The sequence below is a fragment of the Equus caballus genome, chromosome 6 (genome assembly GCF_041296265.1).
Source record: "Equus caballus isolate H_3958 breed thoroughbred chromosome 6, TB-T2T, whole genome shotgun sequence".
NCBI classification, from domain to species: Eukaryota; Metazoa; Chordata; class Mammalia; order Perissodactyla; family Equidae; genus Equus; species Equus caballus.
In genome coordinates this window covers 65,418,451-65,440,575 of record NC_091689.1, presented here as the reverse complement: position 1 = coordinate 65,440,575, position 22,125 = coordinate 65,418,451, and the positions used below count along the sequence as shown (strand labels likewise).

The following is a 22,125-nucleotide window of genomic DNA, read 5'->3' as shown; positions in this document are numbered from 1 at the left end:
ATTTTTACTCTTTTATATATACACAAAGACTCTTCCAGCAGTGAAGATGACACCATCTTTCTCCCTGTTGAAAGAAGCATGTGAAAAGTGGACACCCCTTCCTCTATCACCCAGAGAGTTCCTTTTCTCTTTGGCAGCGTTTTTTTCCTCTGTCCCTGGGTTCTTAAGCTCTTTTGTGGGGTCATGGACCCCAAATATCTAATAAAAACTTCTCTCCCTAGGGGCATACACAAGTTCAGCATTTGGCATACAATTTTAGGGTGTTCATGGAGGCCCTGAAACCCATTCTTGGACCCCAGCTTAAGAATCTCCCTCTCTCTTGTGATCTTGTCACTCTGTAGCAGAGGCTGGCAAACTACAGCCTATGAGCGGAATCCAGCTTGCTGCCTGTTTTGTGTGTGGTCTCATTGGAACACAGCCATGCCCATCTGCTTACCTATTGTCTAAGGCTGCTTTCCTGCCATGCGGGCGGGGTGGAGTAGTTGCCACAGACACCTTCAGTCCTGCAAGGCCTAAAATATTCACCATCTGGCCCTTTGCAGAAAGGGTTTGCTGACCCCTGTTCAGGAGCCTTTAACCTCAGTGAACTTTAGTCTCTTTAACCTCAGTTCATGAGGTAGAATAATAAACCAGAAGCTCTGTATTTATTTAACTTCTGTATGGGAAGTTCTTGTAAGAATAGAGTTCTGTTTTTCTGGGTATGATTTAAATCTATAAGAATTGTCTGTCGAGTAACTTCTTTATGTTTCATCCAGATCCTATCCCTGGAGGCTGTAATTTGGAGTTTGATTTAGACATTGATCCTAATATTTACTTGGAGTATAATTTCTTTGAAACAACTATCAAATTTGCCCCAGCAAACCTAGGCTACGCGAGGTATGTCGACCTCTTATCTCCTAAAACTGCTTTTTTTTAGGACGCGCATGACTGCTATTGTGTGAACTCTCTCAAAATCCATAGTTCTTCTTAGTAAAATTGAGTGGCTTATTTTTTTTTGGAATGGAAGTAATTTAAACATTGTTACTAATAGTCGAGCTGTCATTTACAGTTAATATTGTTTTCCTGCATTCTTATAAAGAGCCAGATGTTGAGTCTTTGTTATGAACTTAGAAATACCTCTTAGCTTCTGGAGTTTTAAATATAGAAAACATTCTGGAGCCGTGAAGCACCCTTTTATTTTTGTAAAGATTTTATTATTTGAATTAAGACTCTGCCTTAGTTTCTACTTTAATAGTAATGATAACTAACATTTAAGCAACATTTGAATGCCCACATATGCATTATCCACCGTGCGGACTGCTGTATGCTGTTTTGTCATTTAATCCTAATAATTTTATGAAGAAGGGGCAATTGTTCTTATTTACAGAGAGATTCCCTACCGGTTATTGAGATTAAGTGACTTGCCCACAGATGCACAGCTAACAAATGGTGAAGCTGGCATTTGAGTCTAGGCCTGACTGACATCAACATCCGGTTATTTAACCATACTGCCCCTCAGTGTGTGGCTTTTACGATAGTGCCAAAATTGAATTCGTTGTTGCAGAAGTTGCAATTTGAGTTTTTTGTTCCGTTTTGTAGATGGAACTTGTATCACAAGAGATTGATACTCATTTTTGTTGTTGATTCTAGAGGTACAGATCCTCCACCATGTGACGTTGGGACGGGCCGGGACTCTAGGTGGAGGTTGCAGTATGATGTCTATCAGTATTTCCTGCCCGAGAATGACCTCACTGAGGAGGGGTTGCTACAGCATCTGCAGAGGATGGCCGAAGTGCCTCAGGTGATGGCCAATGCTATCAAGGTAAATTGGATTCTCGTGGTTTGTGTGGCCAGCTTCTGACACCTTTATAACAGTTGAGAAGGGGAGAAGCTACCAGGAGCTTCTTCCTTTATTGTTTTCTTGATCTTTCTGGGATTATCTCTTTATTCTCTTTTATTTTGTTGTCATCTTGAGAGTCTTTGCTAGTGATAACCCAAAGTGATGTTGGCCTTTGAAGAGAGGTGTGTAAATTGTTATGTTTTAGTCACAGCCACATCTAACACCTGGTAATCTTGGATGGAAGTGGGTGGTAATTTCCATGTACTCCCATAGCTATTAAACACTTTTGGCAAGTATAAAGGTTATAGTGTTTTGAGAAATAATCAGAAACTGTTTAAGGATTTACTCATTGGCATTAATATTTAAACCCAAACTCAAAGTCTCTAACTTGGAGCAAAAGTTTTCTCTGAGCTTTTGCATCCCTGTAAACTCTTGCTACTCCACGTGTGGGCTATGGGCCAGCAGCTTTGGCATCACCTGGAAGTTTGTTAGAGTTGCAGACTTAGGCTCCACCAAGACCTACTGAATCAGAATTTGCGTTTGATAAATTCCCCAGGTGATTCCTATGCATCTTAAAATTTGAGACTCACTGCTGTAGATTACTTTTGTGGAGGGGAAGATTTTATCTTTGTGTCTTGAAATGTGCCTGATGGCAGTCTAATATACCAGGTCCTCCTTCAGTCTGATGGTTAATGAGTAGAGTTTTTCTGGACTGTTCTGATTCTTCCCAGAAGGTCGAGAGATCACCAGATTATGTAGAAGGAAGGGATTAAAACGGGGCATAGGTGATTAGCCTATATGTATCTCAGAGCAGGATCTCATTTTGTTGCTGTGTCACCCAAGATGTCATTGCCCCATGCTGAGAGGAAGCCCTGTACAAGAAAACTCATTGTGCTTATTCACAAATTAGGAGGCTCTGTTGGAAAAGTTGTCAGTTGCCTTTTCAGATAGGAAATTTTCAAGACCATTTTTATTCTCATGGAGAATATAAGATCTCATATAACAGGGTCTTTTTAGGTTACTTTTTAAACTTTTAGTTAAGAGTTAGAATGTTGGTGTGCCAGAAGGCAAGGAAACCCGCACTGACTGATGATAGGGTGTCGGAAAGACTCTGGAGCCTGTTCGAAGAGGCTCGCACTGGCCCACTTTGGGACAATTCAGTCGTTAAAAAGAATAATGATTGATTGTAAGTGTTGAATAAATAAAAACAAGTCTATACTAATACCAAAAAAAAAGTAAAAGAAAACTCCTCAGCTGCTACCAATGGAAAAGATTCATACCAAATTACTCTGAAAATTGATAAAGGCAAGGAATTTGCCCTGCCTTTTTTAAAGAACTGTAATTCAGCTCCAGTTGATGAGAGAAGGCTTTTTTTAACCAAAGAATGCCAGCTAATAAATGTAGGAGAAATTATAGAATTAGAAAATCACCCTTTTGTGACCCTCAGTGAAATAATTCAGGCAAGGATCATCAGGTGAAAGATTTTCGGGGGACAGGATATTCCCAGGATGCCCAAAGAGCATCGTCAGGTTAATTCTAACTGTAAAGGGAAAACTACTTTTCGAGTGGAGTAATCTGATGGTCTCTACCGTATCCGTGTGGTCAAAGCTATCTTCATTGATAGCGGGTCAGCCTGCACTATGTGCTCATGGGAATGCGGTCTGATATTATCACCGTCACCTATGGGGTATTCTAACAAGACACGTTTAACCTGAATTCAGTCTGAGTTCCTGTTTACGGGAAATACAAGGGATAAAAGTACAATTTAGGCATCTTGAGCACAAAATCCAGATTGTGGAATATTCTGTAAGACAACTGCTTTTAATCTCTAAAGAAGTCATTGGGTCGGTGGGAGAGGGTGTTGAGGACTGTTCTAGGTTAAAGAGATTAGAGATAAACCCTATGCGTGTAACTTGGTAGGATCTCAGTTAAGGGGGAGAAAAGCTATAAAAGCCACTTGGGAAAATCTTAATGTGGGCTGTGTATTGTATGGTAAAAATTATTAATTTTGTCAGGTGAGCTAAGGTATTGTGGGTATATAGGAGAATATGCTTATACTTAGTGCCTTGCTCCTCAAAGTGTGGTAGATGAGCACGTAGCGTTGGCATCACCTGAGAGATTGTTAGAAAAGCAGAATCTTGGGTGCCTCCTCTGACCGACAGAATCAGGGTCTGAATTTTAACAAGCTCACCCAGTGGTTCATGGGCACATTAAGTTTGAGAAACACTGTTTTACGACATATATGCTGAAGTATTTAGAAATGAAATGTCATGATTATCTGTAACTTAAAAATGGTTCAGCAGGAAAAATAGGGCAGTGAGGAGAAGGCGGGAGGGGTAGAAAAGCAAATATGGTAACATATTCACAATCGTCACATCTAAGTGGTGGTATGTAGCTTATTCATTGTATTATTCTTTCAACATCTCTTTAAGGTTGAACATTTTGTAATAGAAACTTGGCAGAGTAGGAGATAATGTTAATGTTTTGTTGAACTTGTGCAATCCTTTGTCCAGAAAACATACTGTGGAAAGCTAAGCAATATTTTTAAACAGCAGAAGTCTTCTAAAAGTCTCATAATTATTTACTCCTGAAACTCTAATAATTAATTTTCTCCCTTCTATTAGTAGGAACGTATCTGTGTATTATGGCTGTATAGGGCTTTTGTTTCTCCTATTAAATGTATCACCTATCTGAAAAACAACCTTTAAAAGGGAATTTTTGGAGTTAAGGATTACTGCATAATGATGTTTTCTTATTTCAGAGCCTGTTAGACAAAATAAGTGGGTCCTCTCTATGAGATGTTAACAGATTTTGTCTACGTCAGCTCTGTAGCTAGCAATAGTAGCTGACATTTTTTGAACACTTCCTTTGTGCTGCGTAAAACTAGTGTGCAAGATAAATAAGATTCCTGCCCTTAGGTTGTTTACAGTATAGCAGATGATAAAATATTTTTTTTTTGCTTTGTTCTAACTAGCATTGACATGTTACTTACATCATATTTTACTTAAATTACTTAAAAAACTTTGGAAGCATTTTGTGTAAGAACTTGTTTATATTAGTCCATACAAACTGTAGAACAATCTTTTGCCAAAGCTAAATGGGTTGGTCTATATTTTAAACAAGAATTATAATGTAGTAGTACAATTTAATATCCCATGTAGGTGGGATTATAATAGGATAGCTTTTTTTTGTAATCTAAACATGAATCATGCTTTGTTTTTGGCTTCAGGTGGTTACCCTAACAGCTAATGATAAGACAAGTGTTTCCTTCTCCTCCCTCCGGGGACAAGGTGTCATTTATAATGTCATTGTCTGGGACCCATTTCTAAATACATCTGCTGCTTATGTTCCGGCTCACACTTACGCTTGCAGCTTTGAGGAAACGGAGGGAAATTGTTCTTCCCTTGGTGAGTATGTGGATTTAGACTTTGCAAGTTTTTTCTTTGGCTTTGTAGATCTCTATCAGCTAATACAGAACTTGAGAATATGAAGAAATGCTTTTGTCTACTCTTCATTCATTCAACAAATGCCTTTTGAGCCCTGACATTATCCCACTGTCTGTTCTAGGCATTAGGATACAGCAGGGAACAAAACAGACAAAGTATCTGCCCTCCTGGAGCTTCTGTTTTAGTGGGAGAGATGCATTAGACAAGATAAATTTATAAAACCTACAATATGTGAGAGAGTGATGGGTGCTAAGAAGCAAAAATTAAGTAGGAAATGAAGATGACAAATGGTAGTGAGAGAAGAACTTGAGATAGCCTGGCCAGGGAAGTCCTTGCTGGGAGGGTCACATTTGAGTAAAGACTCGAGGCAAGGCAGGGAGCCATGCACATGTCTGGGGGACCCGGGCAGCCAGTGCAAAGGCCCTCCGCTGGGAGCCTGCCTGCTGAATTTGAGGAAGTGCAGGGAGGACAGTGGCTGGAGGAGACTGAGGAAGGCGCGAGATGCTGGGGCCAGCAGCTCAGAGGCAGCCTTGTAGGTCATGGTATGGGTGTTAGCTTTTGTTTGGAGTGAAATGAATAGGCATTGGAGGGTTTCAGCAAATGGTGCTGTGATCTGACTTACATTTTAATGGGATCACTCTGGCTGCTTTTTTGAGAAAGGATGAGGGCAAATTGAGATTGTTGATGAGGAGGCCATTGTGGTAATCCAGGTGAGAGATGACTGTGGTTTGGATAGAATGGTGGCAGTGGAGGTGTTGAAAGATCATTCTGTGTGTGTGTGTGTTGAATATTTTATTTTGAAATAGTTTCATAGAAAAGATGGAAAAATAGTACAAAGAATTTCTGCATAATCTTCACCCAGGTTCCTCAAATGTTAGTTAATGTATTGTGCTGTTTCTTTTTTTGATGAGGAAGATTGGCACTGAGCTAACATCTGCTGCTAATCCTCCCCTTTTTGGCTTGAGGAAGATTGTCCCTGAGCTAATATCCGTGCAAATCTTCCTCTGTTTTGTATGTGGGATACTCCTACAGCATGGCTTGGTGAGTGGCAGGTAGGTCCGTGCAGCCTGTGCCACCGAAGTGGAGCATGCAACTTAACCACTATGCCTCTGGGCCAGCCCCTGCTGTTTGCTTTTTGTTCTCTCTCTCTTTCTATAGCTATAGCTATATATTTATATATGTGTGTGTGTATATATATATATATATATATATATATATATACACACATAACTCTTTTATTCTCTGAACCATTTAAGAGTCAGTTGCAGACATAAACACCTTTTTGTCCTCAAATAATTCTATTTCCCTACATAAAGTAGTAAAATTATCAAAATCAACAATGATACAGTCCTATTGTTTAATCTACAGATCAAATTTCACTAATTATTCCATTAATGTCTTTTATAAGCAAAAAAAGATGTTTTTTTCCTTGTTCAGGGTCCACTTGAGGATCACACATTGCATTTAACTGGCATGTCTCTTTAGCCTTCTATAATCTGAAAAAAACGCCTCAATCTGTTTCTGTCTTGTAAGACCTTGACCTTTTTTTTTTTTTAGGAATATGAGCTATTTATTTTTTGAGAATGTCCTCAATTTGAGTTTGTCTGATATTTCTTCATGGTTAAATTCAGATTATCCATTTTCAGCAGAAATATAAAAGAAATGGTGTTGTGTCTCTCTTAGGAGGTACCTGATAGTATCTATTTCTCCCATTACTGGTGGTAGTAACCTTGATTACTTGGTTAGTGGTGTCTGCCACTAACCATTGTAAAGTAACTATTTTTCCTTTTAAGTGTCTTTTGGGGAGATATTTTGAGTCCCCTTCTCAAACTCTCACTTGCTGGTTTTAGCATCCCGTGATCTTTCTTTCCCTGAAACATTTATGATTAGGTGGTTGCCAAATGACATTTTTCTAATTTCGTCATTCCTTTTATGTTTATTAGTCGGTATTCTGTGGTAAGGAAGAGTTTTCCTTTCTCCCCTATTTATTTAGTCGTGTATTTATTTATATACATGAACCCATGGATTCTTATTTAATTCTCTGGATTATAATCCGTCACTATCATTATATTTTCATGTTCAGATTGTCCCAGACTTAGCCAATGAGTGGTTGCTTGTATTTTGAAATAGAGCCAGTAGTATTTGCTGGTGGATTGATATGGGGTTTGAGAGAAGGGGATGTAAATGATAATGCTGTTTTTGCGCAACGACAGAGAGAGAGAGAGAGAGAGAGAACACACGAGAGCGAGAGAGTGAGCTGCCATTCACTGAGGTAGGAGAAACTGTCAGAGGAGCAGATTCGGGAGGACATTTCACGAGTTCAGTTTTGGACACGTTCAATTTAAGAGTCCTGTTTAACGTTCCAGCGGAGATGTTGAACTGACAGCTGGTCATGCGTAGACTGGAATTCAGGGGTGAGGTCTAGGCTGGAGATTACCTTGGAAATCATCAGATTAACTAGATGGCATTTAAGACCATGGACTGGATGCTATCACCTGTGGAGTGAGTATGTAGAAATGGGAGGAGGTCCAAGTACGGAGCCCTGGGTGCTCCAGTGTTTAGAGGTCAAGAAAGTGAAGATTCCACCAAGGAGACTGAGAAGGAGCAGCCAGAGTGGTAAAGGAAAGTGAGTGTTTTTGAAGCTCGAGGAAGAAAGTGATCAACTGTGTCCAATGCTGCTGGTAGGTCAGCTAAGAAAGAGTCTGAAAAATGACCATTGGGTTTAGCAAACACGGAGGTCATTGGTGCCCATGAGAGCTGTTTCAGAGGAGCAGTGGGGTAAGAGCCTGACTGGAGCATGTTCAAGGACAAATAGGAGGAAAGAAATTGAAGAGCTCAAATAGCTCTTTCAAGGAGTTTTGCTCTGCAGAATGAAGTCTATCAGTTGAGTTGGAGCCAGGGATTAGGGTTCCTTCTCCTCTGCTGAGGCTGTATCCCACCCAGTCTTCCACTGCCACACTCCAGATCCTTGAGAGGGACAATGCAAGAGACCCGGGCGGATATATGAGTTCTGTGCTTTTCACTGATAGACTGAATCTTGTCTAGGTTCCTGCATTCTCTTTCCCTTGAAGCCTCTGCACCAGAGCCCCCCTAATCAGAAAGCCCCAGGGCCCTGTCTTTCCATGTTGCCTGAGGAGAAGGAAAGCTCTGATCCTATTGTTCCTCCAACTCGAAGTTGAACCCCGCTTGTGATGGTGGTCCTATTGTTGCTTTCATTTTCAAGCTTGGCGCACACGAGGATGCCTTTCCTGAGCTGGCGGAAGGGAGGGTGTATCCACATTGCCTTTTAAGTAAAACCCTTGACCTATGCACCGTAACCCATAATGATGCTATGATGATTAAAGGCACCCTGAACTTTGGCTCTCTTCTGTCCTCCCATTCCATTTGCCCCTTTGTCTTCATTGCCCCTGAAAGTGACTGCTTATTTCATCTCTTGTTGTCTCTAGATTCTACTTCTTATGAAACCTTCTCTACTCTCTGATTTTATTTGTGTAATTTTTTCTCTCCTTTCCTGGTACTGTGATAAGAGATTCTATTTAGTTCCTCTCTGCTATCTAATATCGTGGCAGAATATCTGTGTGTGTCAGTTTTTATTGGGTGGGAAGACCTTGCTATCTTGGTGATTGTACCTGCTGGAAACTTCCCCTAAATTTTCATTTGAAAAAAATGATCTCAGCGAACTTCATGTTTTTGGTATAAAGATTGAATTATAGAACAGCAATCAACCACAGGTCTGAAATAAGCAGAATGTGACTTTTTATCTTTTGTTTCATCTTCCTTTTGGGCTTTTCGTTCTCAGAAAAGCTGATGTGTAGGTATCTATTATGCCCTGCAAATTCTTATCTTCTGTCTTGTGTTTCTTATTTAAATGTAGGTCTTCATAGTGTCTCCATTTGAGCTCTCTTCATTATTTTATGTGTTTTGATTTGTGGTAGATTTGTAATATTTTTCACATGAGATTGTATAGCTGTTTTGGTTTTGTTTTTAGCTTAGGGATTATGTTCTTGTGCTTATCTCAAAGGAGTCATGATGGTGGTGAATTTCGTGAGCAGGTTTTTCTTTTCAATAAGCTGTATCTTTCAAATCATTTATTCAGTTTATGCCTATTAAGGATGGTGGGTATTGGGACTCTGCCATCATGAAGCATATTGTGCTTTACTGTTCGTTATAATGCTACATTTTTCCCCAAAGCAAGGTGTGTGATGAAGATTGGTAGTAATTTGTTCATGTTTGACTTATGGCATGATAACATGTCCTTTTATTTTAATGTGAGTTTTGGTTAAAGCTTTGTATTTTGGTTAAATTTGTTAATTTATGTTAAATTTGTTAATATGTTAAATATTAATATATATGTTAATATAATAAATATGTTAAATATGTTAAATTTGTATTTGGTTAAAACTATGTATTATTCATTGAACTCATGTACCAGTTATCTGGCCTTAACCATTTTGATTCAAGGCCATTATGTTGTTTCAGCTGTACACCCACCTGCGTTTCTGCCTCCCTTCCCTCTTTTCTCACTGTATTTTTTTAAAGCAAATTCGTGGCCATCATTTTGCTCACAAAATTTCAGTATATATATATGTGTGTATATAAATCTTAAAGATAAGCACTATTTTTTAGAAAATATAGCCACAGTGTCATCAACACAAATTTCAGTTAAAAATATTGAAGGTAATTCCTTAATGGCATCAAATTAACGGCCTGTGTTTAGATTTCTCCAGTCACCCCAATTGTTTTTCAGGTTTTTTTGTTTGAATCAGGTTTGAGATGAGGTCTATACATTGTATTTAGTTGACGTGTCTTTTAAATCTCTTTTAATCCATAGTTCTCACTCCCTCTGCAGTTTATTGCAGTTTTTTCTTTTTTCTTGCAGTTTATTGGTGAATAAACAGAATTATTCATTTTAGGCACACTCTCCCTCTCCCCCATCCATCCCCCGGCCCCTGAATATGTCATAGAGTGCTGTGTACCCCTATCAGGGAGCAGGAATTGCCTGGTTCCTCTTTCTGTTACAGCAGCAGCCATTGATATTCATTGTTCACAGAGAAGAATTCATTAGGGGTGGAAAGGGTACTTTAAAAATAAATTTATAATATGTATGTATGGAATCAATTATCAGTTCAGTTTGCTTTTTTCATGAAATTTTGTTCTATTAATTAAATTCAAAGTATCACATTGGATGCATTGTCCCCTAAATTTTCCTTCTTTCTAGGAAGAGTATCCTCCAAAGTGTTCTTCACTCTTTTTGCACTGCTTGGTCTCTTCATTTGTTTCTTTGGACACAGATTCTGGAAAACAGGTATTATGTCTGGTGTAGTTGTTATTTACATACCTCGTGGTGTTTTTTCTTAAATGCCTCTGGGGAATTTATGACCTGTCAGGAGAGTAAGCAACTGCTTATCTCCACCAGCTCCATAGATTTGTGGCTGGGTTCTTTTAGTAAAGATTCCACTTCGTTGCTCTGCATTTTTGTTTTTTCTCTTTTCTCAACCATGGAGTGCGACCTCCTCTGATTAAGAGGGGAATAAAATTTGGTTTGCACAGCAAACTTCTTCAGTTGCTAGATCAGCTAGTTGCCTAAAGATAACTGAGGTTAGAAAGCAGGATGTCGATGCAAAAATAGATTTTGGTGATGGTGATGGACGTGTTTTCATATAAATCAGGCTGCAGGGCTGTGATGTACAGTGAGATTGAATTGTCTGCTCAGTCCTGGGAGGTTCGGACGGCAAACAGTTTGCTCAGTGAAACCCCGTGGGGGGAGTAGAGCATAAATTATGCTCACTGAATTGATTTGAATTCTTTGGACTGCCTTTGATATAACTAATGTTTGCAATTACTAAAGAAATCCTTACTTAAGTCATTAACAAGGAGTGTAATGCAGCATCAAGGGAAGAGTGAATGTAATCCGGATCTCATAAAACTCTTGATTTAATAAATTGTGTGAAATAGTAACTCCTTTTCCTCCATTAATACTCTTTTTTTCTTGATTGAGAAGACAATATTGTGAGGAATATTTAATTCCTCCAAGTGTAGAATGATTCTATAACAAAGAGTTGAATTGTAGGCAACATCCCAAAGATATTACACGGTATTTTAATGGATGAAGACAATAGTTGATCCTAAAGAGGAAAGGATGAATTAAAAGAAGATATAAAAGTTACAATTTGCTTTGGAGTATTTTGTTATATTTTTTTACCTTTTAAATTTTATTTTTGCTCAAGTAACAAATTAAAATTTAGTGTGTAATTTCAGATCAGACACAATGACAGCAGTACTATTCTTGTTTTAAGAGGGAAGTATAAATATGTTAAAATGCGCTATGAAATTAACAATTAACAACAATTAAAATTGACCTATATACAAGAAAGTGTATCCTACAGTTAAGACTTTAATATTATCTCCATTTAATAATATTTACTCCCAATGACTTCTAAATTTTTCCTTTCTTGTAGGTCACTGTTTCTGAATGCCCTAATTTATAAATTCTGAGAGCTTAAGCATGTATTTATAGATTAGATATTTACATTGCATTGTAGAAAAAATACCTAACCGTAGCCTGTGTTGTTTTTTTTCTTTTCCTGGTGGTTTGCTACTAGAATTATTCTTCATAGGGTTTATCTTCATGGGATTCTTCTTTTATGTACTGATTACAAGACTGACACCTATTAAGTATGATGGTAAGTGAAAATAATATGGTTTGATTGGGTGTTCAAAAAGGAAGATGTTGTGTTTACATTCCACCTTTCCTTCTACAGTTTGACCAATATTGTGTGTGATATCCTATTATGTCTGTAAAATAATGGGCCACCTGAACTCTAAACATCTTTTCTAAACCACTCATTCAGGCCTTCTCTTCTGGATTTTTAATCTGCATGGTGAATTCCTTGGTACTTAGGGAAATGAAGGGCCATGTTGATTGTAAACATGTCCTTCCTTGTCACATTTAACAGAATGCTTGTCATGCCTTCTTCCTCAGCTCCACTTTATAGGTTGTGCCAAGCCACACCTGTCACTAGTCCTGGGAGGTTTAGCTCCCTGGCTAGTTTCCACATCTCAGACCGGGCCCTCCCTAGAGAGGGCCTCCCTGTGCTGGTTTCATGGCACCACTGAAGAGCCCTTGTGCCTAACCAACAGAAAGGCTAAGGCAGGCTCTGGTCATAGTACTCTGTGTCTAAAGCGTGTGGTCAGAAAAGCTGCCTCTGATCAAACAGCTCATCTTCTCCCTTTGTGCAGTTCGTCTGATTCTGACAGCCATCGCTGGAAGCGTTGGTGGGATTTTCTTGGTAGCTGCCTGGTGGCGATTTGGAATCCTGCTGCTCTGCATGCTGTGTGTTGGACTAGTGCTGGGCTTCCTCGTCTCGTCAGTGACTTTTTTCACTCCACTGGGTAGGAGATGCGTAACTAATGTTTTGTGTGTTCAGTTCATTGTTTGAAAGACCTTAATTGGGGTCTCTTGGTACAAACACTGCCTCATCAGGGATTTGGGGCCTTCTTGTAGAGTGCTGGAAATTTGCAATGATGATGTGGCACTTTAGGTAGAGCCATTACAAATAGGAACCCTTCTTTCCTCAAAGGCACCCGGTACCAGATAAATTTTAGAATGTTTTTAGTGGTAGCTTTGTACCTGTTTGTGGTGATAAGGGGTGTATGTATGTTTCTGTTAGTTAGAATTAATGGAGGTAAAGAAGATTCTTGACATATGGCAGAACAGTGGTTTTTTATTTTTTTGAACCCTTGAACTCGTTCTTCAAGTGACTCTTCAGCAGAAGCCCGGTATATCCCACAGGTAGACGTGGGGCTGCTCTGATGGCAGCTGAGTTGGGGAACCTGGTGCTTTGTTCCTGGTCTTCTCTTGTATGCTACCCTCCACCCCTACGCTTTGCCAAAGCCCAGGTGTTCCTGAGGTACCTACTTGTAGTCATCTGGGGCAGTAGCACACGGATGGTTCTGGGGATTTTTTTTTTTTAAGTAATTCAATTTCCATTTATTTTTAAAATCTGGTTAACTTGTAAGTGAACTTTCTTTTGTAGGGGAGGAAAGATTTTCCTGCTACCCTTCCAGGTTCTTTAGCTGATCTGATAATTAAGTTGACATAAAACAGATTAATAGGAGAAAGACAAATTTAATTTGGTACATACAGGAGCCCCATAAAAACATGAAACCCAAAGGCAGTCAGGCAATTGAGGCTTATATGGCATCCTGTGCTACAAGGAATGCGATAGGGGCCTGGGGCTTCAAAGGGGGGGAGGACAGTTCACAGAAAGATGGGAAAAGCAGATGTTTGCCCTGCTGTGCAGGTTAAGTCTTTCAGATAAGAAAATTATCTCTGATAATTGCTCTCTTTCTGGGCCAGGCTTCCTGTTTGAATTCTTTTAGGCAGTTAAAAGAGAGAAAAGTTTTTCCTGAATCTTCTGGGTCTTGATTGCCTTCAGCTCAAAATAATCCACATGTCAAAGTGGCACGTTTTGGGGTGGCATATTTTGCTCCCCTTCACTTTGCAGTTGTATATTAACTTACATTTCCTGATTATTGTCAAAAACGCAAAACAAAGTACCTGCATTCCAAGGTACTCCATTAGGTTATTTCTTTCTTGTGATAATGTTTAGTTCTTATATTACAACATCAGATTATAGTTGATGGAAATGTTCGATATAAGAATGGCTGTCTCTTGAGGCTGTCAACTCTTGAGAACATAGGATATAACAAGAGTACAGTTGGCTCTCTCAAGATTATTTTATAGACTGGAAAGAAAGGACAGCCTGTGTGATTACTGACCATTCTAAGGCCCTTTGTTCTGATTGTAGCAAACCTATAGCCAAGTTCATTCCCACAGGCCCTCCTGCAGGTGGCTTTTTCTCTAGATAGGCTGATGCAAAGTATCTTTGTTTAGACTTGGCTAACTGACAGATTCACAGGGATGTTTGTTGAAAATGCAGATCCAGGGCCCTACTCTAGATGTGCTAAATCAAATACTGCTTAATTGGCTCCCTCCGTTTTTGTTAATGATTGGAGGGTTGGAGGAATGATAGGTTAGAACTTTTAGTAGTTAATCTGCTTACTTAGGAACTATCTGCTTGCTCAAGGACAGTTAGAGTGAATATCTCCTTAATGATAATGGCTGCAGACTCATCTTTTTTTTTTTTTTTTTTAAAGATTTTATTTTTTCCTTTTTCTCCCCAAAGCCCCCGGTACATAGTTGTGTATTCTTCGTTGTGGGGTCTTCTAGTTGTGGCGTGTGGGACGCTGCCTCAGCGTGGTCTGATGAGCAGTGCCATGTCCGCGCCCAGGATTCAAACTAACGAAACACTGGGCCGCCTGCAGCGGAGTGCGCGAACTTAACCACTCGGCCACGGGGCCAGCCCCTGCAGACTCATCTTTTTAAGGATTAAAATTGGAAAAATATTTGGCTGACCTCTCAGATCTACTGTTTTCACCTTGTTATGTAGCTAGCAAAGAGGTTATACTCCAAAAGGGTCAGTCTTCACATACCTGCATCATAACTACTATTTTTAGTCCCTGGATTCCTTGAAACACTTTTTCTTTTAAAGCCACATGTGTATTTTGTGAAGGTTAGTGTAGTTAAACTGGAGAATATGATCCATAAATTCACCTCGCTGCAGCATGTTGCAGTTCACTTTCTGAGAATGTGGGATCCCAAGGTCAGATCCACTTACCACGGAACTCCCACTCTTCCAGGATGTAAGAGTCTCAGGATATAGGCCCCCTCTAGCTGGACTGGATGATGGTGCCAATGTCAGTATTAAATAATTGTCAGGCTTATGTTCTTGCTTTTTAAACTTAACTTATAAATAGGAATTCTACTACATTCGTCCTGGGTCACCCCAAGGTGTGCTGCATTTTGGAGAAGGGTTTGGTAGGAGCAGACAGGCGGTTAGCTCCTGTCTTTCCTGATGCATGAGGAAATGCCATCTTCCAGTTGGCTAGGCAGGAAATGCTGTGATGGTAAAAATCTATTGGGTGGGACTTCATATGGTTAACTCTGAATGCCATTTACTTGTATTTGTTACTTTGCAGTACAAAATCATGAAATCACAGAAATTTAGAACTAGAAAGGATGACTTGGAGCTTGGAGATGAAGTGATTCAGTCTTCTCATTTTATGAGTTAGGAAACGGAGGCCCAGCATCCCGGCTAGGGAACGGAAGTGCTTGGACTAGTCCAGCTTCTTCTAAATTATCCTGGGAATAAATGCAGAGGATTTACCTGCTTGATTCACCGCCCCCCACCCCACCCCCCAGTCTTCTATGACACACCCTTCAAATGGGATTGTATTGCCAATTAAACGAAAAAAATCAGAATTCATTTCTAATTGCCAACACATTCCCTGGTTGTCACACTGAACCTCTGATGTATGTCTGTGTTCAGTTGTTGAGAAATGAACCTTAACGTGGTGAACCTGTTGTTTACTCTTGATTTCTTTTTGCTTTTTCAGGAAACCTGAAGATTTTTCGTGATGATGGCGTGTTTTGGGTGACCTTCTCTTGTATAGCTGTTCTCATTCCAGTAGTTTTCATGGGCTGCCTAAGAATAGTAAGTGTTTCATCAAGTTAGCTTTATTCATTATATTGTCCTAGGCCTCCAGTTGTTCTCTTATGGCATCATTTTGCATGTTTTGTTCACTAGGGAGAGCTGTGTGATAATCTGTATCTGATCACTGAGTCTCAATAGCCTTGTTATGAAAGCAAGAGAAGTTCTAATTACAATGATCACACAGTGTTTTTTCGTCAAGTGGAGCAGGTCATCACTGTCAGTATGCTTTTAACCGCGGGAGCAGAGAAGATAGGGCTTCCTCTAAGGCAACAACCTGATGGATCATTCATTTCAGCTGTCTCTCCAGAAGAACGGTTCTTCATCTGATTAGACTTCATTCTTGAAGCTCCTTCACAGGGAAAATATTTTCTATGATAAGGTAAACTCTGTTTTGAGAACTCACAATGAGTGTTGAAGGTGGTTGTCAGTTTACCTTTTCAGGTAACCTTTGTTACAGCTCTAAGACTTGGTTCCTTTTCATGTGTCCTGAGGAAATGGAAGTGATTCCATGTGACTGAGGCCGGTGATGCGAGTTAGAAACTATTCTTATTCTACCAGAGGTGACTCCTAAACGCTTTCATTCTTCCACAGCTGAACATACTGACTTGTGGGTTCATTGGCTCCTATTCGGTAGTCTTGGCTGTTGACAGTTACTTGTACACAAGCCTTTCTTACATCACTTTGAATGTACTCAAGAGAGCACTCAACACGGATTTCCGCGGAGCTTTCACAAATGTGCCTTTTCAAACTAATGGTAAGACTCTAAATCCAGGAACCAGAGTGATAGTCAAATAGGAATATTGGGCCACCTGTGCTAACAAGAGCACATGGTAACTAGTTTGAAAGGAGGTTAACTGGATTGAAAAAAGGTTAACTAGACAAAAGAAGGAAACTCACACCATGCAAATGCTGTTAGAGCCCTCTCAGTGATAACTTATGGTCATAGGAGCAAAGAGTAGAACACAATGTAGTCTATGCAGAAATTGAAATATAACGATGTACACCTGAAATTTATATAATGTTATAAACCAGTGTTACCTCAATAAAAAAAGAATTTAAATGTATAAGAAGTTGAAGTTCATACTTCTAAAAATCTGCTAAATGAACTTTGTTAAGAAATTTCTAAACCAGGATTACTTAGGTCTACCTAGTCAATTCCCAGTTGTGAGAAAAATGTTGAGAGTAAAGCTGTTTGGCACTTTATGGGTTGGGGTGAGATGAGAGAGGAGAATGACCACCAGATTTTTTAAGTTATTCTCTTGTTTCTCTCCTTTAAAGAAATACATAATTTGCTAATTGAAAGTGAAAGTCATTTTCAATCATGAAGTGTATTGTTTCCTCAATTGTAAGATTCTACCGTTAAAGATTTTGTGTTGACTTTTTGAAGGAAAAAAATGACTATTAAATGTTCACAAAGGTTGTAAGATATGTTGGTTTCAGAAATGTTAAAATACAGAGGATGGAAAAGCATGTCTTAGAATTGAAGATATATAAGCACAGCCATGATTGTTATGAATATTTCAGGACAAATCTTTTCCTCTGCTATCATGAGCCTGCCCTCATTGAGTAAGAGGTTGATGGTTGAGACCTTGAAATCCATGTGTCTTGAAAGTTTTACATACAAGACAATATTTTGCCAAGCCTTTTACTAGAGGCTCAGTCCAGATTGTTGAATCTCTTTATGCATTTCTATATCCCCTCTATATGAGTGGAGTGGGGCCCCATATAGAGTGGAATGGGAAAAAAGAGCATGACGGTGCCTACTGTTCCATGATGTACGTTTGTGAGGTTATCTAGATCCCTGCCCTCCCCCACCCCGAAAAACGCAACAGACAACTATGCCTATGGCACTGGTCATAAAGTACCCGAATGCCAAGGATCCAAACAGCTGATTCCTTTACAACCTTTATGCCTGTAATAGAAAAGTCCTTGGTTTGTTAGTGAGGAAATGTACATATAGCCAAATTCACCAGAAAGTCTAACATTACTGAGAAAGGCTGACACAGATTGAGGCTATGAAAGGTTAAGTGTTGGATCTGTGTTAGGTTTTAAAATATAAGAGTTCAAACTGTGCTTTTCTACTGTTTTTTAGACTTTATTATCCTGGCAGTCTGGGGGATGCTGGCTGTAAGTGGAATTACGTTGCAGATTCGAAGAGAAAGAGGGCAACCGATCTTTCCTCCCCACCCATACAAGTTGTGGAAGCGAGAGAGGGAGCGCAGAGTAACGAACATTCTGGACCCCAGCTACCACATCCCTCCACTGCGAGAGAGGCTCTATGGCCGATTAACCCAGATCAAAGAGTTCTTCCAGAAGGAACAGCCAGCCGGAGAGAGAACACCCCTGCTTCTATAGATGCCAAGGGGCTTGGTCAGTGTGATCTTGAAATACAGCTCAGGCACCGCGTCTGCTTTGGTGTTTATGGCTAGCCTGCTTCAGCAGTCTCCGGTGCAAGTCTAATAAGAAAACAGGTTTCTATGCTTTGCACAACACTGTGCTGTCCTTATTGGTATATGGTAAGGGTATGCCAGGGAGATGACGATAATTCTGAGTGAGAGTGAGAAAGATGACCAAAAAGTCGGTGGTAAGGAGGCTTTTCCTTGTTCCCAAATACTTAAGAAATTACCTTTTGGTTTACAAATATATGATCAACTTATTCCTTGAAATTCCTTGAAATAGACTAAAAAAAGAAAGAAATTAAAAAACAATGATTCTCCTGTAAAGGCCTGCTATTTCTTTTTATCTCCTTCGACAATTCTCTCACCCGAGTCTTGTCTAAATTTGGGGGGCGGGGGCACAGAAGGTGCTTTATTTAAGTGTTAGACTGAATCTTTGTTTGCCACTGTGTTTGGAAGTCTAGGGGTTTGATACTGGGCCTTTGAACTTCAGAGGACAAAAGAAGGAGAACTAACTGATTTTCTTACTAAAAGCAGTCTGATGACTACTTGCATCTTTCTGAGTATCATATATTATCAAAAGGTACCCCATTTTGTTTCTTTTTAATTGTGGTAAAATGCACATTTACCATATCAATCATTTTTAAGTATATAGTTCAGTAGGTGCCCGTTGTCTTTTCCTTTTATTGCTTAAAATGGTAATTTAAATAACTAAATTTTTCAATTATTTGAAACTAGGTCAATTTATATACATAATAGAAGTTTTATATGGATGATTTATTTATATTCCAAACAACAGCCTTTGCTTTTTTTCTTTCAAGGCCTTTTAAAATAATGTTGACAGCTGATCTCTAATTTAACTGCAGTCGATGACATGAGTTGTTTTGTTTTTAGGAAATAAATTGGCTACTACCTTAATCTGTAGTCCCCTTAACAAGGAAACCTTTAAAAAGATTGCATTTTGTAGTTCTTTCTGCTAAATTAGTTGTTATTAACATTGATGTAAAATGCAATTTCAAAAGATTTATTTTCTATATGAAGCCTTTGTACCATCTGTGTTTTAAAGTGATGGGGAGGGAGTCAAAAAGGATTCAAGTGTTTAATGGAGCAGCTTTTAATTAGGGCCTTGGATTCTGTAAGGAGAGTCCCTTCAGCTTTTTTTTGTTTTGTGTGTGTGTGTGTGTGTGTGTGTGAGGAAGATTGGCCCTGAGCTAACATCTGTTGCCAGTCTTCCTCTTTTTGCTTGAGGAAGATTGTTGCTGAATTAACATCGGTGCCAGTCTTCCTCTATTTTTTGTGGGATGCCACCACAGTGTGGCTTGACAAGCGGTGCTAGGTCTGTGCCTGGGGTCTGAACCTGGGAACCCCGGGCCGCCGAAGCAGAGTGTGTGAACTTAATCACTACGCTACTGGGCTGGCCCACGTCAGTTTCTACCCTTTTTTTCCACCACGAGAAAGCACCTGGAGGCCCTGGCTGCCCACCTATCCTCTTGGCCTTTTCTCTCACCCGTCAGAGCCTCTGCCACCAGTTCTGTCTTGGATTTTAAGCTGGTGACTCTGACATGCCTGAGGTCGCTTGTGGTTGTTGCATACACATTTGTGAATTAACCACTATTTAAATGATGCTGCTTTTAAGAGTTTTTCAAGGTACAGTCGATTTTTGAAATTTCAACTAACTGGAAAAATGTTCAGCTTTTGCTTTTAAAAGTATTTCGGAAAGGCTGAAACAAAATGAAAAAATAGAAAATTAATCATTTTTGCTTTGAAAAATTACACACAGGTGTTCATTTACTGTTTATTCTGTAATCCTCACTGTTTATATAACTTCAGTGACACTTAAAGTTGAAGAAAAAATGTTCGTTTTTTAAAACTAATTCACTGCGAGGCTTCTGGCTTCTTCCATATCTTTGTACGTTCTAACGAAGTTATATGGAATGTTTGTGAGTTATTTTCGATACCATCAAAGTGCACTGGCAGTGAAGATTGTAAAGACAGAACAGTTTTCTTGGAGGGTGGACACAAATTGTTTAAAACTTTTCATGATAATTTGTGAGTAATAAACCAATTTGTATAATTTTTTAAATAATAAATACCTATTTTGAAAAAAATGTTAAGAAGACTCATTATTATAAAACAGTTTGACAGGTATAAAAACAAAATTATTTAATCTGGACAAACAATTCTTTATTTTAAAAAATCAGTTTAAGTAGGAATGAAATAATAGGAAATGAAGGAAATCTGGGGCAATGTATTAAAATTTGTATCCTTTGTTAGCAGGAAGGCTGATGTCATCAGTGGATTAATTTGTGTTGGTGTCATTAGCACTTCGGATGTGTCAAACTGAAGAAAAGTAGTAATATTACCAGAAAACGAGTTATACTAGTCTTTAAATGTTTTGGTTCTGATTAGCCTGTTACAGGTTAGCTACGAGGGTGCCAAACCAGAGCAGCTAACCAGTGCTATAGACCAGTTGAGTTCTCTAGAAGGTGGGATAGAAAACTGATTCTAACAAAGAAATTGCTAGAATATTAGACCAGGAACGGACTTCAGAGATCACATTATCTGACCCTTTTTATTTTATACCTGAGGGAATTCCTGACCAAAGAGTCAATTATATGAAATCACAGTTATCAAATAACAGTGGCCAGATGAAAATGTGGGAGGCCTGACTCTCTATCCAAATGTGCTTTATCATCATGAAAATGTAAATCGTTGATTATTTTCCATTTTCTTCTGGTGAATTGGTAGGAAGCTCCTAATGTTAACATTGCCATGATCTCTTCTTTTCGGGAGTTAATTTTACACAGTGAAAACATGTTTTTCCAAGTTAATTTTCTGACGGACCGTTTCTTATTCATTTCAAAGTATATAATACTCAAAATTTCCATTATCCATAAATATTTTGTCTCCACAGCAGCATATGTGTAGATCTTTTTGATACAAATTTCACTCCTTGATGGTATACTTGATGCCTGTTATTAACCTTCATTAAAATCCCAGAATTCTTGGTTCTAATTTCCTGAAAACTGAGCCTCCTCTTGGGGCTTTCCCATTGTGCCACAGCCCTTGCTGGGAAAGAGGCTGTCGGTATTTTCCTTTTTGTTATGGACTGAATTGTGTCCCCCCAGAATTCATATGCTGAAGCCCTAACCCCCAGTACCTCAGAATGTGACTGTATTTGATGAGAGGACTTTCAGAGGTGATAAGTTAAAATGAGGCCATCAGGGTGGGCCCTAATCCAATGTGACTAGTGTCTTTATAAAAAGAGGTTAGAACATAGGAGACACCAGAGTGAAATCCATGTAAGGACACAGTGAGAAGGTGGCCATCTGCAAGCAGAGGAGAGAGGCCTCAGAGGAAACCAGCCTTGATCTTGGACTTCTAGCCTCCAGAACTGTGAGAAAATAGATTTCTGTTGTTTAAGCCCCCAGGCTGTGGTATTTTGTTATGACAGCCCGAGCAGACTAATACGCTTTACAAATCCTTTTACCCTGATGCTTGATGAGACCACTGGGTGGTTTGGCCAGTGTGTTTGCAAGGACCTCTCTTTTTATGAGATTGTGGTAAAGAGGAGCTCAAGTTAATGGAAACTTGGGCTGACCCAGGCACTACCCATACAGTGATTACACTGGGGAGGTTGGCAAGTCTGGATCAAGTTACATGAGCACAAGAGGCAAAATTTTAAAAAGAGTTATAATCCAATGATAGTGGTCTTTGACTTGCATCTCACCTTCACTCATTCAGTAAGTAAGTATTTGTTGAGTTCCTAAATGCCAGGCATTGCCATGGGCACCAGGAAGAATATGGCAAACAATGCAGGCCTGGTCCCTGCTTCAGGGCTTAGAGAGTGATAAGTGAGACAGATACTAACATAGTTACACAAAAAAGGGACAATATACAATGAAAAT

At 39.2% G+C, this 22,125-nt stretch overlaps 1 protein-coding gene across 2 annotated transcripts in view; it reads left to right on the top strand.

The window, feature by feature from the left end:
- The window catches only part of TM7SF3 (transmembrane 7 superfamily member 3), a 36,174-nt gene extending 15,849 nt beyond the window's left edge, over positions 1-20,325 (top strand). Inside the window, exons 4-12 of one of the 2 annotated variants that reach the window (XM_001502786.6) lie at positions 756-876; positions 1,630-1,801; positions 5,049-5,226; positions 10,484-10,570; positions 11,868-11,948; positions 12,505-12,657; positions 15,724-15,821; positions 16,413-16,575; positions 17,914-20,325. In XM_001502786.6, coding sequence (XP_001502836.3) covers positions 756-876; positions 1,630-1,801; positions 5,049-5,226; positions 10,484-10,570; positions 11,868-11,948; positions 12,505-12,657; positions 15,724-15,821; positions 16,413-16,575; positions 17,914-18,176 — 1,316 coding nt within the window. In that variant the 3' untranslated portion in view covers positions 18,177-20,325. The remainder of the gene's footprint in view (positions 1-755; positions 877-1,629; positions 1,802-5,048; positions 5,227-10,483; positions 10,571-11,867; positions 11,949-12,504; positions 12,658-15,723; positions 15,822-16,412; positions 16,576-17,913) is intronic. The other variant, XM_005610993.4, reaches the window with a different exon arrangement.
- The last annotated feature ends 1,800 nt before the right edge of the window (positions 20,326-22,125 follow it).